The sequence below is a fragment of the Elephantulus edwardii genome, unplaced genomic scaffold (genome assembly GCF_000299155.1).
Source record: "Elephantulus edwardii isolate Elephantulus edwardi_28Jun2011 unplaced genomic scaffold, EleEdw1.0 scaffold00041, whole genome shotgun sequence".
Lineage (NCBI taxonomy): Eukaryota > Metazoa > Chordata > Mammalia > Macroscelidea > Macroscelididae > Elephantulus > Elephantulus edwardii.
Window position 1 is genome coordinate 13,827,520 of NW_006399791.1, and position 20,562 is coordinate 13,848,081.

The following is a 20,562-nucleotide window of genomic DNA, read 5'->3' on the forward strand; positions in this document are numbered from 1 at the left end:
GACAGTCCCATTCTACAACAGTGGCATCATGTAATATTTGTCCCTTTGTGACTGGGATATTTCACTCAGCATAATGTTCTCCAGAGTCAACCATACTGTGCTTTTAAAAATGTATTTTGGAAACAGAACAATAACATTTATTCATGCATACTGAAAACTGTCAAAGACTTTTCTGCTGCCTCTAGCAGGTTTGAGACCAAGCTCTCAGCCTTAGGGTGTAAGCCATGCTACATGGGATCAAGGAGTCTTTACGTTACTAGAGTGAAAAGAATCTATTCCTTCTGCTTCTGACCACATTACCTTCAGCTTGTTTTCACTGGACTAGAAAAGGAACATGAAAACTACTGTGAGCAGGGAGAGCTTGATGTTTTTATTTGTGGCCAATAGCTTCTTTAACAGATAATGAGATTCTACTAATTTAAGGACAGAAAGTAAGGAAGCCAGAAAGATTGACTCAAAGTAAATAAAGTCAGAGTTGTGGCACTGGGTATCTAACGTATGGGTTTCTGCCACACAATTTGTTTTGTTCATAGATTGTGGAATCAGCACAACAAGCATGGAACTCTGATCTCGCATTAACTGTATTTAATCTATGTGAGTCCCACCTACTTTACCTGTAAAATGGGGTTCCTGAAATAAATGCTTATTATGAAAAATACCATTTAGCTACATACTCTATGCAAATAAGATTTTCATTGTTATTGTTGTTATGTGTCATCAAGTCATCTGTGACTCATAGTAACCCTATGTACAAAAGCTCTGTCATGAGCCAGTTTCACTGTCCCCAACACACCTACCCTCACTATGCCAGTTACTATGTCAACCCATCTCATTCAGGGTCTCCCTCTGCTGCACTGTCCTTCCACCCTTCTAAGCATGATATCCCTCCCTCCTGTATGACATGTCCAAAGTATGCAAGGTGGAGCTTAAAAATCCTTGCTTCCAAGGAGCAGCCTGGTTTCACTCTTTCCAGGACAAACCTGTTTGTTCTCTTAGAAGTCCATATTATTCAATGCTCTTCTCCAGCATCACAACTCAAAGGTATTGGTTAATCTTCTGTCATCTCTAGTCATTGCCCAGCATTCTGGACAATTGCGAATAATTGTGAAGACCATGGCCTAGATCTGATGCACCTGTCTCTAGACTGACATCATTCTTCTTTAGCACTGTAGAGTGATCCCTGACAGAGGATTTCCCCAACATAATTTGTCTTTTGATTACCTGACTGTGGATGCCAAGAGTGTTGATTGTGGAGCCAAGCAAGCTGAAATTGTTAACCACTTCAATCTCTTCACCATCTATCATGGTGCTGCCAATTGGCTTGGTGAGTGGTGATATGCCCTAGAAAGGATGAAGCCAGAGTGCTCCTTGGAAGTTAAGATTTTGAAGCTTCAGCTGTCATACTTTGGACACATAGCTGGGTGAGGTTATCCCTTGGAAAGGGATATCATGCTTAGAAAGGAGGAGGGTCAACAAAGGAGAAGACCTTCAACAAATAGACTGACATGGTGAATTCAACAATGGGCTATAAGGTGTCAGAGAGGATGAGGATGGCATGGGATAGGGCAGGGCTCAGGTCAGCTATTTATAGGGTCGCCATGAGTCCTGCTCTACTTGACAGCACTTAACAACATCTGACTATCACAGGAATACTTTCTACTTCAACCCAGGATACCTCTTGAAATGAGCAACAATTGATATATTAGCATATGTTTAAGATAGAAAATTGGAATGATTCCTAATACCTTTATTATAACTAATATTATGGAATAAGAAGAAATATCTGTCATTTGAGTTATATAAGTGCACACTACAGAATCTTTTTTCTCATTTCCCTTTTAATTAAACAATTCCTTTGCTGTTATGCATGCAGTCAGCTCCAACTCACATCAACACTCTGTGTAACGGAAAGAAATCCTGCCGATTTTGAACTGCCGTGACAATCTCTGTGCTGTCGTTAGGGTCTTCCCCTTCTCTAATGACCGTCCAAGTATGATGACTTTCCAAGTGTGATGTCATTTTCCTGGACTCCTCCTAATAATATGCCCAGAGTAACAGAGACGGGATCTCACCATTTCAGCCTCTAAGAAGCACTCTGCCTTCTCTTCTCCCAAGACACAACTATTTGTTCTTTTAAACCACTCATAATATATTCAATATTCTTCATCAATTCAAAGACATCAACTCTTCTTTAATCACTCTCATTCGTTGTCCAGCTTTCATATGCATATCAATCAAGTGAAAATGCTTTGATTTGGGATAGGTGAACCTTAATCTTCCAAGTGATAACCTTATTAGTTAGCAGTTGAAAGAGGCCTCTAGCAGCAGCAATTATTTTTAGCATGCCAACTTACCTGGTCACTCATGCCATGTCCCAAGTCTTTTCCTTAAAGTAAGAATGATCTCTGGGGTCATGTTATCAATACAAACAGTGTCAGCATAAGCAAAATTACAAATTAGGAATTGTGGTTCCTTCATCTCCTCTTTACAAAATGAGCTTGCAGAGCACAGATTTGTACAGATCAGCCTTCTGAAACAAACGATTGTTTAGGATGGGCTTCAGGAGAAGAATTATCATCTGTAACTCCCAAGCTCATTTGCTGAGTAGATGACTTGGAGACAGTTAAAAAAATTGCTCTTAAATGAATGTAACACATAGGAGAATTTCTGAAAACAATCCTTTATTATTCATTAAAACATTTTGGGGCCTCATTAATTCAGATGGGATAATCAATTGTTGATTAGCCAGGCTATTAAGCATCCATTGTCAGATGCTGATGAGGTGTGAGGAATTACATTCTGGATCACCAAAGAGTCACCTGAAAGCAGTTATCACTTCATCAGGTAAGGCTGTATCTTCTGGGGATAAATTAGCTGCTTTTTAATTCCCTGTCTTTCTTTCCATTTTCCAAACATCTCTATGTATTTCAGAACATTCTTCATTCTGATTTTTTTTCCCTCTTGTCTGTCTAACATCTGAAACTGTATCAGAAGTCATCTTGAAAAGCTAGTTGTATGCATGTCCAGCACAGTAGTGCACAGGGCTGTAGCATTTGGAGACATTTGTTAGGTTTTAGTTGTCATTGATTTTTACAGTGCTTGGTGAGAGCCTCCTCCACACTTTCAGTCCTTCAGCTCCAAATAGTCTGCAGAGTATCAAGAGGATTCTTCTGCTGAGACACTGAAACTCAATTCCCTTCCTCTCCAAATCTAGACCGACTGTCAGTGTCATCTAATGGCAGTGAGCAGAGGAGGCAAAACTCTTGGATCTCAGGGGGTGAAAATACCATTCAGAGACCTGGTTCAATTTTACGAAAGAATGTAGTAAACTACATTCAATTCCAACACATCACCAATACCCTGCCATTTGCAATTTCTTTTTTCCTCAAGAAAGAAATATTCACATTTCCTCTTTGTTTCACACCAAGAAGAGATGAGAGAGTATTTTTTTACGGATAGACAATTTCCCATAGTTTAACACAACGTCAGACCTAAAAATAAGAGAGCTTGCAATACTGTGAAGCATATCTGCAAAGAAGAAGGTCTTTGTTTACTCACGGAACTGCTCTAGATGGTGAATGCTGGTTGACTCAGGCATGGCCGTGATGGTTACCAGTGGACATGGGTTCCCTCCCAGAGTCCGACAAAGAACCGCCTGCCGGAAGTAGACCTGTCTTGGGTTGACACTTTTTTCCAGGAGGTCAAGATGTGTCTGAAGAACAAATGATGCAGAAGTATATTTATTAATAGTTTTGGTAATAACAATAATAGACTTTTGCTGTAACACTTTATTTTATAATTTTAGATCTCTTTGCCATCTTTTACAGTTTAGAAATATTTTTTATTAGCCTGGTGTGCCTAATTGTGGGCCTGAGTTAACTCAACAGTGATTGTCGTTGCGGCTGTTATGTGCCATTGAGATGCCTGCCACCCATAGTGACCCTATGTACAGCAGTTCTAAACTCTGCCCTGTCCTGAGCCAATCTTACTAATTCCAAAACACCAACCCCATTGCCTCAGTCACTGTATCAATCTGTCTCATCTGATGTTTTCCTTTCTGATTATTACCCTCTAAATGAGCTCTGTTAACACAGTGATAAATAATTTTATTGCTAACCAAAATTTTATTGGCTGAAAATCACTCACCAGCTCCTCTGTGAGAGAAAGATGTAACAATCTCCTTTTATAAAAATTTCTGAACCTACAGATCAGTTAGATTCTGTCCTTTTAGATCCCTATCTATCAGAACTGACTGGATAACAGGAGGTATTGTTACCTATTGGTGTTATTGTTAGGCGGCATCAAGTCAGCTGTGGCTGATAGCAACCCTATAAACCACACATCTGACCCTTATCCCTTCTTATGCCATGCCCACTGTCTCACATATGCTTGAGTCCATTGTTATAGTCTGTGTCAATCCTTCTTGGTAAGGGGCTCCCTTGCTTTCTCTTGCTCAACCTTTTCCAACATGATGTCTTTTTCCAAGGATGCCCCTTCTGACAACATCCTCAAAGTATGTGAGATGAAGTTTCCCCATCATTGCCTCTAAGGCACCCTGATTGAACTTCCTAGGAGACGTTTAATTAGGCCCAGTTGGAAGTATCAATCCTACAGGTTTCTGTTGGCAGGAAAACAAGATCTGCTTTCAAGATGCATTAAAAGCAAAAGGCCACACAAAGCTTTCTTCCCTTCACCATGTTGTTGTTTTTTGGTATCTTGAGTCTAGTATGACCCTGTGAACAACAGAACAGAACCTTGCCCTCTCCTGTGCCATCTTCATCATCACTGACACCTGAGATAATTGCTGCCATCACTGTGTCAGTCTATCTCACTGGGGGTCTTTCTTTCTTTTGGTGACCCTCAATTTATCCAAAAATGATGTGCCTTTCCAAGAAATAGCCTCTCCTAGACAAAGCTTTGCTGTCCTTTCCTCCAAGGGACACTCTGGCTCCACTTTTTCCAAGACATATAGGTTTGTTCTTATGGCAGTTCAGGGCATATTGAGTAATCTTATTCAACACCCCAATTCAAAGGCATCAAGTTCTTATTTTATCCTTATTCATTATCTAGGTCTCACATGCATAGCAAATGATTGAAATGACTATCAGTAAAATCAGGTGTACTTCAAACTGGCATTATTATTATGTATTTTGGAGAGTTTCCTGACCGCATACTAGCCCTATATAATATATCTCCTGATATCCTGACTGCTGGTACCAAAGATGTTGATTGTTGATTCCTAAAAGACTTCATTTCCTTCTCTATCATGGTATTGTCTACAGATGCAGCGATGAGAACCTGTTTTCTTGATGTTGAGATGTAATCAATACTGCAGGCTGTCGTCCTTGATCTTCTGTAGTCAGTGTTTCAAGTCTTCCTCACTTTGAGCCATTTTTGTATAATATTCAGCAATATTTTGCTTGCATGTGATATTAAGAATATTGTTTGATAGGTTCCACATTCTGTTGTGTCACTTTTTTTGGGAATGAGAACAAATAGGATATGATCAATGCTGTGACCAAATGCCCACAAAGTTCCTTCGGAAAGTGATACACAAAAACGTTATCAGCAAATAGTTATTTTAGGACAACCTGGTTTAGAAAACTAGAAAACAATTGACCTAATGGACTGCTAATAACTAGTACTGTTATCAGTTACTATTGGAGTAACTCTAAGTCATCACAAATCAATATGTGTAAAAGTAGAACTCTATAGCATTGCCAATGGCTGGTTTTTTCAAAGCACACTGTCACGTTTTTCTTTTGTGATTTTCTTCTAAGTGGACTTGAGCCTTCAAACTTTGAGTTAAGAGCCAAGTTTGTGAACCAATTGTATTACTCAGGGATTCCAAGAAAACAACCACCCAGAAGCAATCAACTTTCCCCATCATTCCCTTCAATTTATATACTCCATATGGGGAGGTGGGTGGAGACCAACAAACAGAAATGCACAACAGAATAGCTAGAAGAGAAGTGGAATAGCCACTGAACAGTCATCTTTAAGCCTCTGAAGATATTTTCAGAAATATTTGCAGGTATGAAGAAGTGAAGAGATTTTTTTCCATCTCAAATGCTCACCCTGACAGAGGAGATACAGGACTTCAGAAACCTGAAAAAGAAAGGTTGCCCCTCCACAGCATAAGAACAGCAGTGCCCAAAGATTATCTTCCCAGGCTAAGATCTAAGGTTTTCATCACAATTGACTATGTATTAACTAACAAGGCCAGAGAGAAGCTACCCGCATTGTTTGTTGACAAATTACAAGCATGCTAGACAAATGAAAGGAAAACAAGCAAACATAAATCCTATGAAAATGTTTCAGCATATAAAAGGGGAGTAGTGCCCTCAAAAGGTAGAAGAGGAGTTTACATGCAGAGAGGATTTCCCAGGGCTTCTGGAATGGGCCTGGCCAGCTCCCCAGCCCACCACTGCTGCCTGGCCTGGGCCCCTCGCCCTCCAGGTGTTTGTAAGAGCGTGAGCCTTTCCTTGTCCTCAGAATGCAGACAGAGCTTCCGCTCCACATTGTGCCTCTGGACTCATCAAACCTCAATGGCCTCCTCCCTGTTCCACCCTCCCTTCCTCACCCTCTCTGCCTCACCATCCACCTTTTTCTGCTCCCTATCACCTCAGACATCTCCGCCACCATCCTATCAAATTTATCCTCAACCCACATAGCCCCATTTTTATATCATAATTTTGTTAAAATGCCAATTACTGTGAGAACTCAAAGAATCCTAAATAAAGTGATCTGTGGGTGCAAAAGCAAAACAAAACATAAAAAAAGAATTTACCACAGGTGTGGTAAGAAGAATGAGAATTATCAGTTCTGATGCATGGTGACTCTCACCATCAGGTATCTGAGGTTAAAATCTTCATGGGACGAGATGGCTTATCCTTTGTCCACGGAGTCACTGATGGGTTTGAACTGCTAGAGATGTGTTCCCCTTCAGTTAGCAGGGCAGCATTCTACCGAACATGCTGCCTGCCTCTCTCTCTTTCATCTCTATCTATCTCCATCTCTATCTCTATCATCTCTCTTCCAATAATTAAGAGCCAACTCACAGTTGACCCTCCAGTAGGTTTTTAAAGGCTATAAAAAGCATGAGAAGAGATGGTTATCCTTCTCCAAAGGAGCAGCTGGTGGACCCAAGCCGCCTGCCTTTAGGTTTTGTAAGGCAATCCCCTACCCACAAGACCACAAGAGCTCCCTATGCCACCATCACTTTGGGAATTGAAGATTGTTATTGTTGTCCTTGTTAGGTGCCATCAGGTTGACTACTATTCATAGCAACCTCATAAACAACAGATTAGAACGTGGCGCTATCTTGCCCGATTCACATGACCTCCAATATGCTCAAGTCCATCCTTCAAACCAGTATCAAGTCATCTTGTTGAGAGTATTCCTCTCAATTTCTAACCCCTTCACTTTTCTTAGCATTAATGATTAATGACAACCTTGGAATAGGGAGTCATTCTTGAATTATTTATTTGAGCCCAATCTAAATTATGTTATCGCGGCCACTGAGTTAAATTTAACTCATAGGGAAATCAGATGGCAAAGCAAAATTGCCTCCTAGGATTCCTAACCTGTAATCTTCACAGACACAGAGCAATAGCTTAAACTGGGAACTTATCAGTTCACACTAAATCATTGGGCCACCACAGCTCCCAATCTTGAGTTCTTTAAAAAAATTACCTTTTTTGTCTGCAGAGAACTGGAGGGATGATAATACAAGAAGGACTAAACCTCCATCACTAGGTTTGAAGATGAAGAAGAGAACATGGGCAGAGAAATACAAACTGCCCATAGAAACTGGAAAAGAGAAATAATCCTCCCCTAGAGTCCCCAGAAGCAACACCTTCTAAGTCCTGCAAACACTATAATTTTTCCCAGTGAGACCCTTAATGAATTTCTAGCTTACTAAACTGTAAGATACTTTTTTTTTTTACTGTTTAAAGTGCTTAACTTGTGGTGATTTTTTATAGAAACAAGATACAATGAATATGTCTAGAAACTGGAAACATTTCCTAAATTCTACAAAAACCCTCACATTTGGGTAGAGAATAGTGAAATACTTGTGTTCCAAGGTAAAATTAAAAGTCACAAAGAAAGAAAAGATTACCAAATAAATCTGTAACTTATCTGCTAATTTACAGGATAGCTGAAAATGTAACCCTGAATCATATCCTTGTACCAGTGAAACCCAAGGATCACAATCATCTATCCCAACACAGTTTACTCTTCAGTGTGATTTTATTACTCTCCTATCTTCATTATTATAGCTGCACTCTCCAGGAAAACTCTTGCCCAGGGGAAGAAAATCGGCAAATAAATCAATCTATTCTTCATTGAAAAAATATCAATGAATAATTTGATCCAAGGCTCTTTGAACACCTCTCCTCAAAATCCTTGCCTCGCTGTGTCTACCAATTCTAAAATGCTGTGTCATAATTCTCCTTCTGTGAAAGTCTTTCCTTGTCTTTTGCCCATTTTGTAGTTGGATTATCAGTCTTTTTCTTGTGGAGGCCCTGTAGGATTCTATAAACTTTTGTTATGAGACCTTTGTCTGAGATGTCATTGTCAATTTTTTTTTTTGTCCTTGTCAGTAGGCTTTCTTTTCACCTTATCAGAAAAAGGTTTTGATGCACACAAGGGCTTAATCTTTAGAAGCCCCAATTATCCTTGTTATCCTCTCCTGGCTGTACATTTCTGCTTGTATTTTCCAACATATTTATACCACAGGCTAAGCCTTCTAAGTTTGGCTCTATTTTGTTTCTTAGGATCTTTAAAATCTAGGGCTTTACCCCTAGGTCTCTGATCCACATTGAGTTGATTTTTGTGGATCCTGCTTCAGCTTTCTGTAGATAGAAGTAAAGTTTTGCCAGCACTGTTTGTTGAAGAGGTTGTCATTTCACAGGAAGACATCTGGATGGCCAACAGACACAAGAAGAAATGCTCTTAATCACTGGCAATAAAGGAGATGCAAATGAAAACCACAATGAGATATCATCTCAGCCAAGTACCATTGACAAAGTTTAACAAGACAGCAAGCAATGAATGTTTGAGGGGATGTGAGAGATTGGAACTCTCACATACTGTTGGTGGGATTATGAACTGGTACAACCACTCTGGGAAGCAGTTTGGAGTTTCCTCAAAAATAAAACTGAACATAGAAATTCCATATGATCCAGCTATTCTACTGCTCGGGATATATCCTAAGGGAAATAGAACTGAGACAAAAATGTAGATTTGAAAATGGATATTCATAGCAATGTGCATTGAAATTTTTTCCTGGTAAGGTGAAAAGAAAGCCTACTGACTTGGAACAAACATTTGACAATAGCAAGAAAATAGAAACAGCCCAAATGTCCAATTAATGGATTTTGAAATTGTGTTACATTCATGCAATGGAATACTGCACAGATCACAGAGCAATGATTTAAAAAAATATTGTATAACATTGGAAAGCTGGAGAGCATTATGCTCAGTAAACTAACTCAGTTGCATAAGGATAAATACTCAATTTTGAAGTTTTTATCTCACCTACTCTGAGCATGTGGCCAAAAGGGACCTATCCTTGGAGAAGGACATCGTGCTCAGAAGGGTGGAAGGACAATACAGGATAGGAAGAACCCATATAAGGTGGATTGAAACAATAACTAGGGCAATGAGGTAGGTGTATCATAGTCAATGAAACTGGCTCAGGACAGGGCAGGCTTTAGTGTTATTGTACATAGAGGTCGCTGTGAGTTACAGGTGACTTGATGGCATATAACAACCACAACCACTACCACAACAAGAATATCATTGTTGGTGGGAAGAGGGAGGAGGTTTTTAAGGAAAGGAATTAGAAAAGGTACAGTGGGGACCTGGAAAGATGAGATAATATTGGACATAGATCAATGGTGATTAATTTAAAAAATATGAGAATGATTGTATGAAATACAATTTGAACAAAGATTGTATGAAAGACAACATAAGTAAATGTCATATGCAAACCACAACAAAATTTAGAAAATAATTCTTAACCCACACTAAAGTACATTAAACACACACACTTTTAATTAAACTTGTATGAGTTTAATATCTTTTAACTCATTCATTAAAACAGCTTTAAATTAGACTTCGAAGTTTCCATCAATATCGCTGCTTTGCTCTCCTTTGTCACACTATCAGTGAGTTGAGGTTCTTGAAGTAGAATGCTCCTGTACCAAGAGTATTCGTTTCTGTTGCTCCTATAAAAAATTATCAAAACCTCAGTAGTATAAACCTATAGATTTTAGACATCTGGAACTCAGAAGACCAAATTGTATCACTTTGAGCAAAAACCAAAATGGTATCAGAACTTCAATCCTTTGAGAGTCAATACCCAGATCTTGACGCATGGTAATCCTGCATGACAAAATAGAAAAGTTTCACGTACATTTTCTAAGAATGTATATCTTTACAGAAACGGGTCGATCACCTTTCTACTTCGGAGTAGTCAGTGGATTCGAGCTGCTGACTTTAAGGTTAGTAGCCAAGCTTTTTAACTACCATGCCACCAGGGATCCCTCTTCTACAGACTCCAGGGGAGATTTCTTACTTGTCTTTTTCCAGCTTCTACAGGTGTCCACATTGCACTTCTTTCTCAATCTTTGCATCACTCTGAGCTCTGCATCCATATCACATCTTTTCATGATTTTGACTCCTTTGCTTCCTTCATTATTCCTTTATTTGCTTTGTTCACCCCAAAAGACTTTGGAATTGCCTTGAGTCTACTTTGATAATCCAGGATAATCTCCCATTCCAAAATCCCGAATTTATATCATCTTTGTTGTTGTTGTTGTTGTTGTTGTTGTTACGTGCTGTTGAGTCACCTGTGACTCATAGCAACCCTATGTAAAACAGCCCTAAACTCTGCCCTATCCTGTGCCAATCTCACCATCTCCAATACACCTACCCCCATTTTCCCAGTCACTGAATCAATCCCTCTTATTGAGAATCTTCCTCTCCTGCACTGTCCCTCCACCCTCCCAAGCATAACGTCCCTCTCCAAGGACCATTCCCTCCTTGCAAATGTCCAAAGTAGGTCAGACGAAGCTTCAGAATCCTTGCCTCCTAGGAGCAGCCCAGTTTCACTCTCTCCAGGACAAACTTGTTTGTTTTCCTAGCAGTCCATAGTATATTCAATACTTTTCTTCAACACCACAGCTCAAAGGCATCAATTCTCCTACTATCATATCTAGTCATTGTCCAGCTCTCTGATGCATAGCAAGTGATTGCAAAGACCATGGCATGTATCAGGTGCACCTTAGTCTCCAGACTGACATCTTTGCACGTTAGCACTTTAAAGAGGTCTCTAACTACAGACTTTTCCATCGCAATACGTCTTTTAATTTCCTGGCTGCTGGTGCCAAGAGCGTTGACTGTGGATCCAAGCAAACCAAAACTGAACAATCTCAATCTCTGCACCATCCATTATGATGCTGCCAATTGGTCCAGTGGTGAGAATCTTTATTTTCTTGATATTGGTCTCAATCCGTACTGAAATCTGCAGTCCCTGACCTTCCACAGCAAGTGCTTCCAGTCCTCTTCAGTTTCATTAAACAGCGTTGTGTCATCTGTATAACGCAGATTGTTAATGATTCTTCCTCCAGTCCTGATGCCACATTTCTTCTCATAGAGCCCAGCCTCCTGGCTAAACTGTTCTGCATAAACATTGAAAAGGTATGGAGATAGGATACAGCCCTGGTACACACCCTTCCCAATTTTGCAGTGTTTCCTTGCTCTGTTCTGATGACTGCCTCCTACTCCAAGTATAGGTTTCTCATTAGCACAATCAAGTGTTCTGGGATTCCCATTCTTCTCAGAGTTAGCCAGTTTGTTATGATCCACACAGTCAAATGCCTTTGCATAATCAATGAAACAAAGATAGACATTCTTCTGTTACTCCTTGCTTTCAGCCAAGATCCATCTAATATTGCCTACAATATCCCTAGTACCATGGCCCCATCTAAACCCAGCCTGCACTACTGGTAGTTCTCTGTTGATGTGCTGTTCCAGACGTTTTTGGATAATCTTGCTTCTAAATATTTTAATATCTGTTATTTCACGGAATTAAGAGGTACAGGGGGCATTATTCTGTGTATTACGTCATAGTAAACTATAAACTTTGTCTTATTAACAGGTTGTTCTCATGACATTTTGGGGAGGCAGCATTTGGCATAACACTAAGTGAGAGAACTATAAGGATATATCTACACCAGATTCAAGCAAATGAAAATGTAATGGAGCTCCATGTATCAGACCAAACCTCTTTGCCTCATTGTTGTGAATGTCCATCATATAATATGTAATGAACAACAAGCAATGATGACCTATAGCTGCCTTGGGAAGTTGTCAAATAATCTTGGAAAGACAACCCCACTCAAACCATGGAGGTGATTCCAATCCATAGTGACCTTCCATTGCATTTCTGAAGCTGTAAAGAGTAACATTAATGTAAGGAGACTGCTTCGTTTTTTCCACAATGTAGTGTGGATTTAAACCATCAACCTTTTGGTTAGTAACCTACTATGCAACTCATTATGCCACCAGAGACAACTGATCTTTAACTGTCCACACTCAACAACTGAGGGAACTGACATTTTTTTTTCCTGAGCAAAGATGGTTATTCTGACTCAGTTTAACTTCAGGAAGCCCTAGTGAACACAGACAGCTTCGGCCTAGGAGTCCAGAGGCCTCACAAAGTTTTTTGGTGTTGTTGCTTTCCCTTTATCCTTTCTTAAGAAGATGTGGACCTAGTTCTGACCAATGTATAGTCTTACTATTGCCAGTCTAAACTTAATCCCACTGCTTCTTTTGAGAAGAATGAGAGTTGCATCATACAATTAGGATGTTTAAAATGTGTGTGTGTGTGTGTGTGTGTGTGTGTGTGTGTGTGTGTGTGTGTGTACCACAGACTGCTAGGAGAATGAGCAGGTTTTTCCTGGAGAGGGTGAAACCAAGGTGCTCCTTGGAGGTAAAGATTCTGAAGCTCCATCTCACATACGTTGGACATGTTGCAAGGAGGGGCCAGTCCTTGGAGAGGGACATCAAGTTTGGGAAGCTGGAAGGACAGCACAGGAGGGGAAGACCATGGATGAGATGAATTGACTCAGTGACTTGGGGTCAGGAGGGTAGGTGTATCAGAGAGAGTGAGGTTGGCACAGGACAGAGCAGGGTTCAGAGCTGTGGTACATAGGGTTGCTATGAGTTGCAAGTGACTGGATGGCGCATAACAATGACAACAGATAAACCTATACATGTATACAGGGAGCTCTGGTGGCCTAGTGGTAAGAAGCTGCACTGCAATCCCAAAGGCACAGGGTCTGAATCCATCAGCTGCTCTGTGGAAGAAGGATGAGCAATCTCCTCTCATGTCACTTACTGCCTCTAAAAACCCACTGGAGGGTCAGCTGCCGGTCAGTTCCAACCCAATGATATGCCACAACAACGTACATACACATAAACACAAAAATCATTCTGGTTTATGCTGCTCCTCTGCAAATTAGATACCAAAGGAAATAGAGCTCTACTTAAGTATTTGAGAGTAGAAAAGAAAATATGACAATTTAATACATCTATTCCAGTCAGATTTTGCTTATAAGTAAGTATGGCATAGGTTCTTAGATATGCAAAATTTCAGAAAACATCACATGTTCAAAAATAACAGTTACTTGTGTGCCTTACAGAGAATATCACAGGGACCTCAGTTATTGTCTTGAAACTGGAGAGTAAGAGATCATGAATTATTGGAAATGCAAAACCTCAAAATAAATATATTGAATCAGCTTTCCTGCGAGACAGACATTTTTCACTTTAAAATGATAAATCGCCTCTCTTACTCTGGTCTGTTCATTTAGGAGAGATAAAAAAGGTATCTCTTCTGTCTCTTTCTCATTAACTCTCCTGAAGCTTCACCACTAGAAAGAAATTCAGTCAATAGGATAAGTAAGAAGATGTTGTTATTGTACTTTCAAGTTGCAATCAACTTATAACTGACCCTCTGCTGGGCTTTCACAGGACACAAATCCTGTCATAGATGAATAGGTATCTTTGTACCTGAAGCAGCTGGTACAGTCCAACCATGTGCCTAGGTAGGTCACTACATAGGTCTTATATTTTCATATCCCTTCAAGACTCAGTGACCCAAGTGCCTACTAAGCTATTTCTTTACTGTAAACTGTAGACCTTGTGTCCTGTTCTGGAAAGGTCTTTAGAAAGTCAGTGTGTTCCAGAGGCTCGGCACTAGCAGCCTCTGAATAAGTTAGTCACGCACCTAACAATAACAACAACAACAAAATCTAGCACAGCAACTTTGGATAAGAATTTCATATTTAATAAGATGCATTGTCCATCAGATGAACCATATACATCCAAACTTTCAAACTGATAATTTGAATTCAACTTCACAGATTACCTAGATCAATTACTATATGTATTTATAAATGTGGACTGATTGTTCAAGAAACCAACAGAGTTCTGGTAGAATGGGCATTACCTGATTACGAAGATTATACGGTGGTCTCAGAACCTGTCTTGTGAGAATCTTTGGGACTCCTGACCCTGAGTTAAGAGGGTCAGAAGTGAAGCATGTAGTTTGAGGCCGACTGCTTCTCCTTAGTACAAGGATGGACAATCTCCTCCTGTGTAATTAACCACCTCTGAAAATCCACGAGAGGGTTAACTATGGGTCAGTTCCAACTCAGCAGTACACAACATTGTATGTAATATTGGTAGTTTGTTGTTGCTGCTGTGTTTAGGTGCCAATGAGTTGACTTTGACTCCTAGTAACTCTCTGGGCAATAAATCTTAAGCTTGCTCTATCCTGCATTATCCTCGATCTCCATTGCTCAAGCCCGTTGTTATAGACACTGTGTCAATTCATTGTTTTGACGGTCATCTGCAGCACGTACATTTTCCTAAAGCCAGACATCTCCTGATAACAGGTTATAGATGACATGAAGTCCCACTACCCTTGTCGCTCAGGATTACTACTTGCTCTAAGACAAATTTGTTTGTTCTTTCGGAAGTTTTGCATTATATTCTGTAATCTTTGCCAAAACAATTCAAAGGCATAGATTCTTTGATTTTCCTTATTCATTGACCAACTTCAAGATGCTTTCAAAAGCAATTGAAAATATCATGACCTAGATCAGGCACACCTTATTCTTGAAACTGCTATCCTGGCCCTACAGTACTTTCATGAGGTCTTTGACAGCAGATTTTCACAACGCTACACATCATTTCTTTACTACTGCAGACATGGTATTGATTGGGATACAAGTAAAATGTTATCCTTGACAACTTCAGGGTTTTTTTCTCCATCTATGATGGTGTTGTCTGTTAGCCCAGTGGTGATTTTTTTTTTTTATGTTGAGATGTAATCCATATTAAAAGCTTCAAGATCTCTTCATTTTCTGCTAACAAGGTTATGTCATGTGCATAACATGGGTTATTAATGAATCTTTCCCCAAATCTTGATGCCATATTCTTCTTTATATAATACAGTTACTTCAATTATTTTTTTAGTATACAGAATTGGATTGATATTGGTCTTTTGATGGACTTTATTCCCCAAAAATGCACTTCACAAGCAGCTACCACTCATAGGTTAATAGAAGCTGCAATGATGTGTTAGATGTGCTGCTATGATGCGAAATAGATTTCATCAGAGTTTTCAAACTAAGGTACACTGGGGGGAAAGGGCTTAGCAATTTTTTTTTCCAAAAATCAGTACGGATCACAGTGATATGAACAGGGTCAGGAAGCATGTAATTCCATTATGCATGATGTTCACATGAGTCAGATGCCAACTCAGTGTTAGCTATGATGGTAAATGTAATGTGTCAGCTACGTATTGTGTGGTTGTCTTCCATTTTATGATCTGCCGTGACCTTTACTTTTGATGGTATGTAATTATCTCCTTTTTATGTGTTACAAATCCTAACTTCTACGTGCTAATGAGGCAGGATTAGCACGGGGTGCATCCTGAGTGACAACTTTACAAGAAGGCCTGACTCAAGTACCATCTTTATTCAGGACAAATCTGTCTTTAAGGCCGACCTTATTTCTCGTGTGACAGGAGTTTCCTGAGAGAGAGGAGGAGAGAGGCAGATAAAGAGAAAGTAGAAGATGCACTAGCTGAGATTTCCCTTGCTCAGCATTCTTCATCCAGCATATCATCACCTGACACATCTGAATGTCTGCTTCTTGGCACTTGAGTTAGGACCCTGTACCCACTTTGGTGATTCTGGAACTCTCCAGCTTCTTTAACCCTGTGATAAATATTGTTGTTGTTGTTGTTTGGTGCCATCGAGTCATAGACCACTCATAACAACCCTATGAATGAACAGCCTGAGCACTGTTCGTACATAGAGTTTCCGGAGGCAAGTCATTTTGGAAGTGGATGCCGCTCCTGCTTCCAGGCTTGATATAGTCGGGAAGCTCCAGCCAACACTGTCCACCATGGGTGCCCATTACCACGATTGGCACATCACTGTCACAGTCTTCAGCATCACAGCAACCACGAGTTACCTTTGGGCTTAAGGCCGCCTCCTGATTCAAACCCTAGGCCCAGGCTGGCTAGCCTTGTTCCCGGGGACAGAGCAAACCTTCACGTAACAAACACATGCCTGGAAAAGCAGTCGACTCCAAAAGCTTGCCACAATTCCTGTCATCAAAACACCCATGCTCCTTCTGGCAAGGAGAACTTCCCAAGACCCTGGGAGGAGCCAACCAGGAGCAACATGGCTGCTTCCTCTCCCAGCTGCCTTTGGGCTGTGTTACAATAGCATGGTATTTAATCTTCTAATGTTGAGATTCACCACTTTACACAGCCTCAACCAACAGCCTATGGTTAGACCTGCCAATTATGGCGTTATTCTCCTCAACAACCTTGTAAGTCAAGAGAAGTTTCCAGTCAAATGTCTGATCCATGGATTTGGGACTTCTCAACCTCTCCAAGCCCAGGAGTATCTAAGTCTGATAAATTTCTCTTCTCTGTCTCTTTCTCATTCTCTTCCTTGTTCTCTTTCTCTTTCTGTCTCTCTCTCTCTCTTAACTAGCCTAAGTCAGCAGCTAACAACATTGAATAAATTTGTAAGCAAGGACACTGATTACTACATAAAGAAATTCTTTGCCATTTCTTCTAAGCACAGTAATAGATGCCAGTATCCATGCTCTGTTCTTTGTGGTCAGTAGCTAAATGCAGGATGTTAGGGTCTCAGTTTTTACTTATGTAAATAAAAAAGATGAATTAGACAATGACCTAAATTCCTTTGAGTTCTAAAGTTTTACACTAATGGCTACCAAAAGTCTCAGGGTCCAAGATATTCTAATGAGTGACAGAAGCCCTGCCCAACCCTAGAAAAGACAAGCACATTCTTGGAAAGGAATTCCCTTCCCAGAACACTTTTCACAGGTTGTCCCTCACAGGCGAGACAATGAAAACAGCTGTTGAAGGAGACCATGAATCTTGTCTCTTCAGTGTCCCTAAAGGCAGCAAACATGCTTTGTAACAAATGTGGCTTGTTACAGCATAGCTTGTGATGCACATTTCTTGGATTAACTTCTTGAGCTCTCTAAGTATGATACACAAATAATACTAGTTATGTATCTTTGGCAATCTGGAAAACAGTAAAAATACCTCTTTAGGCAAGGGAGCATATGGAGAGAAGGACAGATGCACCTCCACAAAGCTGTTAGCCAAGTGGTGTAAGAGATGCTTCCTCAATAGAGAAATGTCCTCATTTAAACCTCAGAATTTCTTTTCAAGAGAGATGCTTCTGGTTATTATCTTTTCCAACTCTTAATCCAGCCTTCAAATGAAAATGCTCATCCTTCAGGGTAAGGTGTAATGTAAAAATAAATATGCTAACAATGGTTTACATTAACAGAGAAAATGAAAGTACTTTATGAAAGATATTTTAGTTCATTTATCCTCAAGATATCCATGAAATAGCTAAGGGGGAAATTGTCATCTTCAAATAATGGAAAAGTGCACTATTTAAGCCTTAAGTTTGATCAAAACTGTCTGATGAACTTTTGCAAGTCCTCACATGGAATCTAGGAGTTCTATCTGTAACTCTAGACTGATTTCTGTGGCACCTACTTATAGAGAGACCATGGAGCTTATTGGCAGTGTTTATTTTTCCCCACCCTTTGTCTACTCTTGGTCCTTCTGCCAGTCTCAACCTACAGACTGCCTCTTAATGTTGTTGCTATGTGCTGTCGAGTTGCCTGCAACCCACAGCGATTCAACATACAGCAGTTCTGAAGCCTTCCCTGTCCTGAACCAGTCTCACTGATTCCGACACACTTACCCCCACCCCAAGTCACTGTATCAATCTATCTCATCTGTGGTCTTCCTCTCCCTACACCCCTCCAAGCACGATGCTCATAGACACAGTTAATTTTTTTTTCCAAGCATCAACTTCCTACCTTACACTCTACTCTTCTCAAAAAAACCCATGGTATTTAAGGCCTTGGAAATCCATGGAGGGTCAGTTCTAAGTTGGTTCCAAATCAAAGTAATGGGTTCGAGTTTTGTTCAATCTTGCATTTTGGATTACTTTTGTTGTTTTGCACAATTTCAGTTTGATAATCTCCCTTTTTATCTGACTGTATCATGATCAATGTGATGAATGATGCTTAACAATCAACAACAACAGCAACAAGAAAGTTGTCATTGAGTTGATTGATTCAAACTCAAGAAAACGTTGTGTCATATTGGAGCTGCATTCCATAGTGCTGTCAGTGCTAGTTTTTGGAAGACCATTATTACATCTTTCTTCTGAGACACTTCAAGGTGGGCTAAAACACCCAACCTTTCAGCAAACAGCAGATCAAGTCCTTAAAAGATTATATCACCAACAGTTGTTATTAAATCAATACACAAATTAGGGCATCCCCCCAGGCATGTCAGAAAAGAACTCTGCTCCATTGAATTTTCATGGTTATAACTTTTTTTTCTGAGGTGTCCTTTCTTCCAAAGTATGGCTCTATCTCTGGATACAGAGATCTCTACTTCTCATCTCATCTCATCTCACCTCTATTTATGTCAGGCAGCCTGCAGACTAGAAGGGGATAGTGTTAATTTAAAAATTGGCTTTTCCATCCATTACATTAACTGCAGACACGTGGTTTTGCAAATCATCAACAGCCGTGGGACTAAGATAAGAGAAAGTGCTTCCCACACTGAGCAGCATGACTTGAGAGAGACTGGAGAAATACTTTACACTGGTGAGAGTGAGACCTTGGTGGAAAGATGCTGGTAATGGCTGTGGAGAGATTGTGGCAGATAAACACCACAGTTAAAGTTTTTTCTTCTTGCTGGATATTCAAAGGAGAAGCAGACTTAAAATTGCTGTGAGGCAAACCTTGCTGGATTATTGAAGAAACCAGAGGTGTCTTGAATTTGTGTTGCTGAACTGAAACCAGGACTTTTACTAATTAAGGAATTGTGTTTTGTTGTTAATATGGCCTGGAACTGCTGGGTGAAAACCTGGATTTGCATTTGTCTGCTATTCTTTGTCTCTCTCATTCTTCAATTTATTTACCTAATACGTTATCAATGAAGAAACAAACCTCTTGCTTCTGGTGTGGCTCTGGAGGCGCCATGGGGCTGGCCTACTGGCTCTTTGTCTGCTTTCTGCTCTGGGGTGATGAGGGGCTATGCCATTCTCACTCCTTCAGGTCCTTTCAGAGAGGCACACACGGCCCTGTGACCCCATTTTCTGTTCTTTTTGCAAAGAGTTACACACTAATGAATTATTCTGAATATCACTAGCCATGATTTTTCCATCCTGTTCTGAGCAGGGAAACTATAATGCTTCCATGTCAGCAAACTCTGGCTCCCTACAGAGAGTTCTCAACGTCTCCTGAGTGTGTTAAGGAACAAATCAGTGAGTACCTTCATCCCTAGTGGAGGAATGTTGTAAAGATGAAGTTACCATAAGGGCCGAATAGGTGTAGGGGTAATGGTAGGCCAGGTAGCAGGCATCCTCATTGTGTGGGAAAGTGACAGCAAAGGTCAGGGTGTAATAGCACTTTGTCGATGTTCCTCCTGTGGCAGCTGCACTCAGGCGGTAATGATTTCTACAAGAGAAAAGAGAGGAGGATGAGGAAGAGGTGAAGGCAAAAATCCACATTTTAGATGATACGAAGTTCACCTATTATACAATGGCAAGATGCTCTTCAGTTGAAATAAAATGTAGTCCTATATATAATGGTCCATCTGTGCATCATTGACTATGCAAAGGCTTTTGACTGTGTGGATCACAATAAGCTGTGGCTCACTCTGAGAAGAATGAGAATCCCAGAACATTTGATTGTGCTAATGCGAAACTTATACTCGTATCAAGAGGCAGTTGTCAGAACATAACAAGGAGACACTAGATGGTTCAAAATCAAGAAAGGGGTTCGTCAGGGATGTATTCTGTCTCCAAACCTTTTCAATCTGTATGCAGAACAGATCATCTGAGACGCCGGGCTATACGAAGAGGAATGTGGCATCAGGATTGGTGGAAGAATCATCAA

General features: G+C 40.2%; 1 protein-coding gene across 1 annotated transcript in view; it reads right to left on the reverse strand.

Annotated features, from left to right (window-relative positions):
• AGBL1 (ATP/GTP binding protein-like 1) overlaps window positions 1–20,562 on the reverse strand; it is a 1,027,235-nt gene that overhangs the window by 740,278 nt on the left and 266,395 nt on the right. Inside the window, 2 exon segments of the mRNA XM_006885234.1 lie at window positions 3,559–3,712; window positions 19,977–20,121. Of these exon segments, the coding sequence (XP_006885296.1) occupies window positions 3,559–3,712; window positions 19,977–20,121 (299 nt within the window).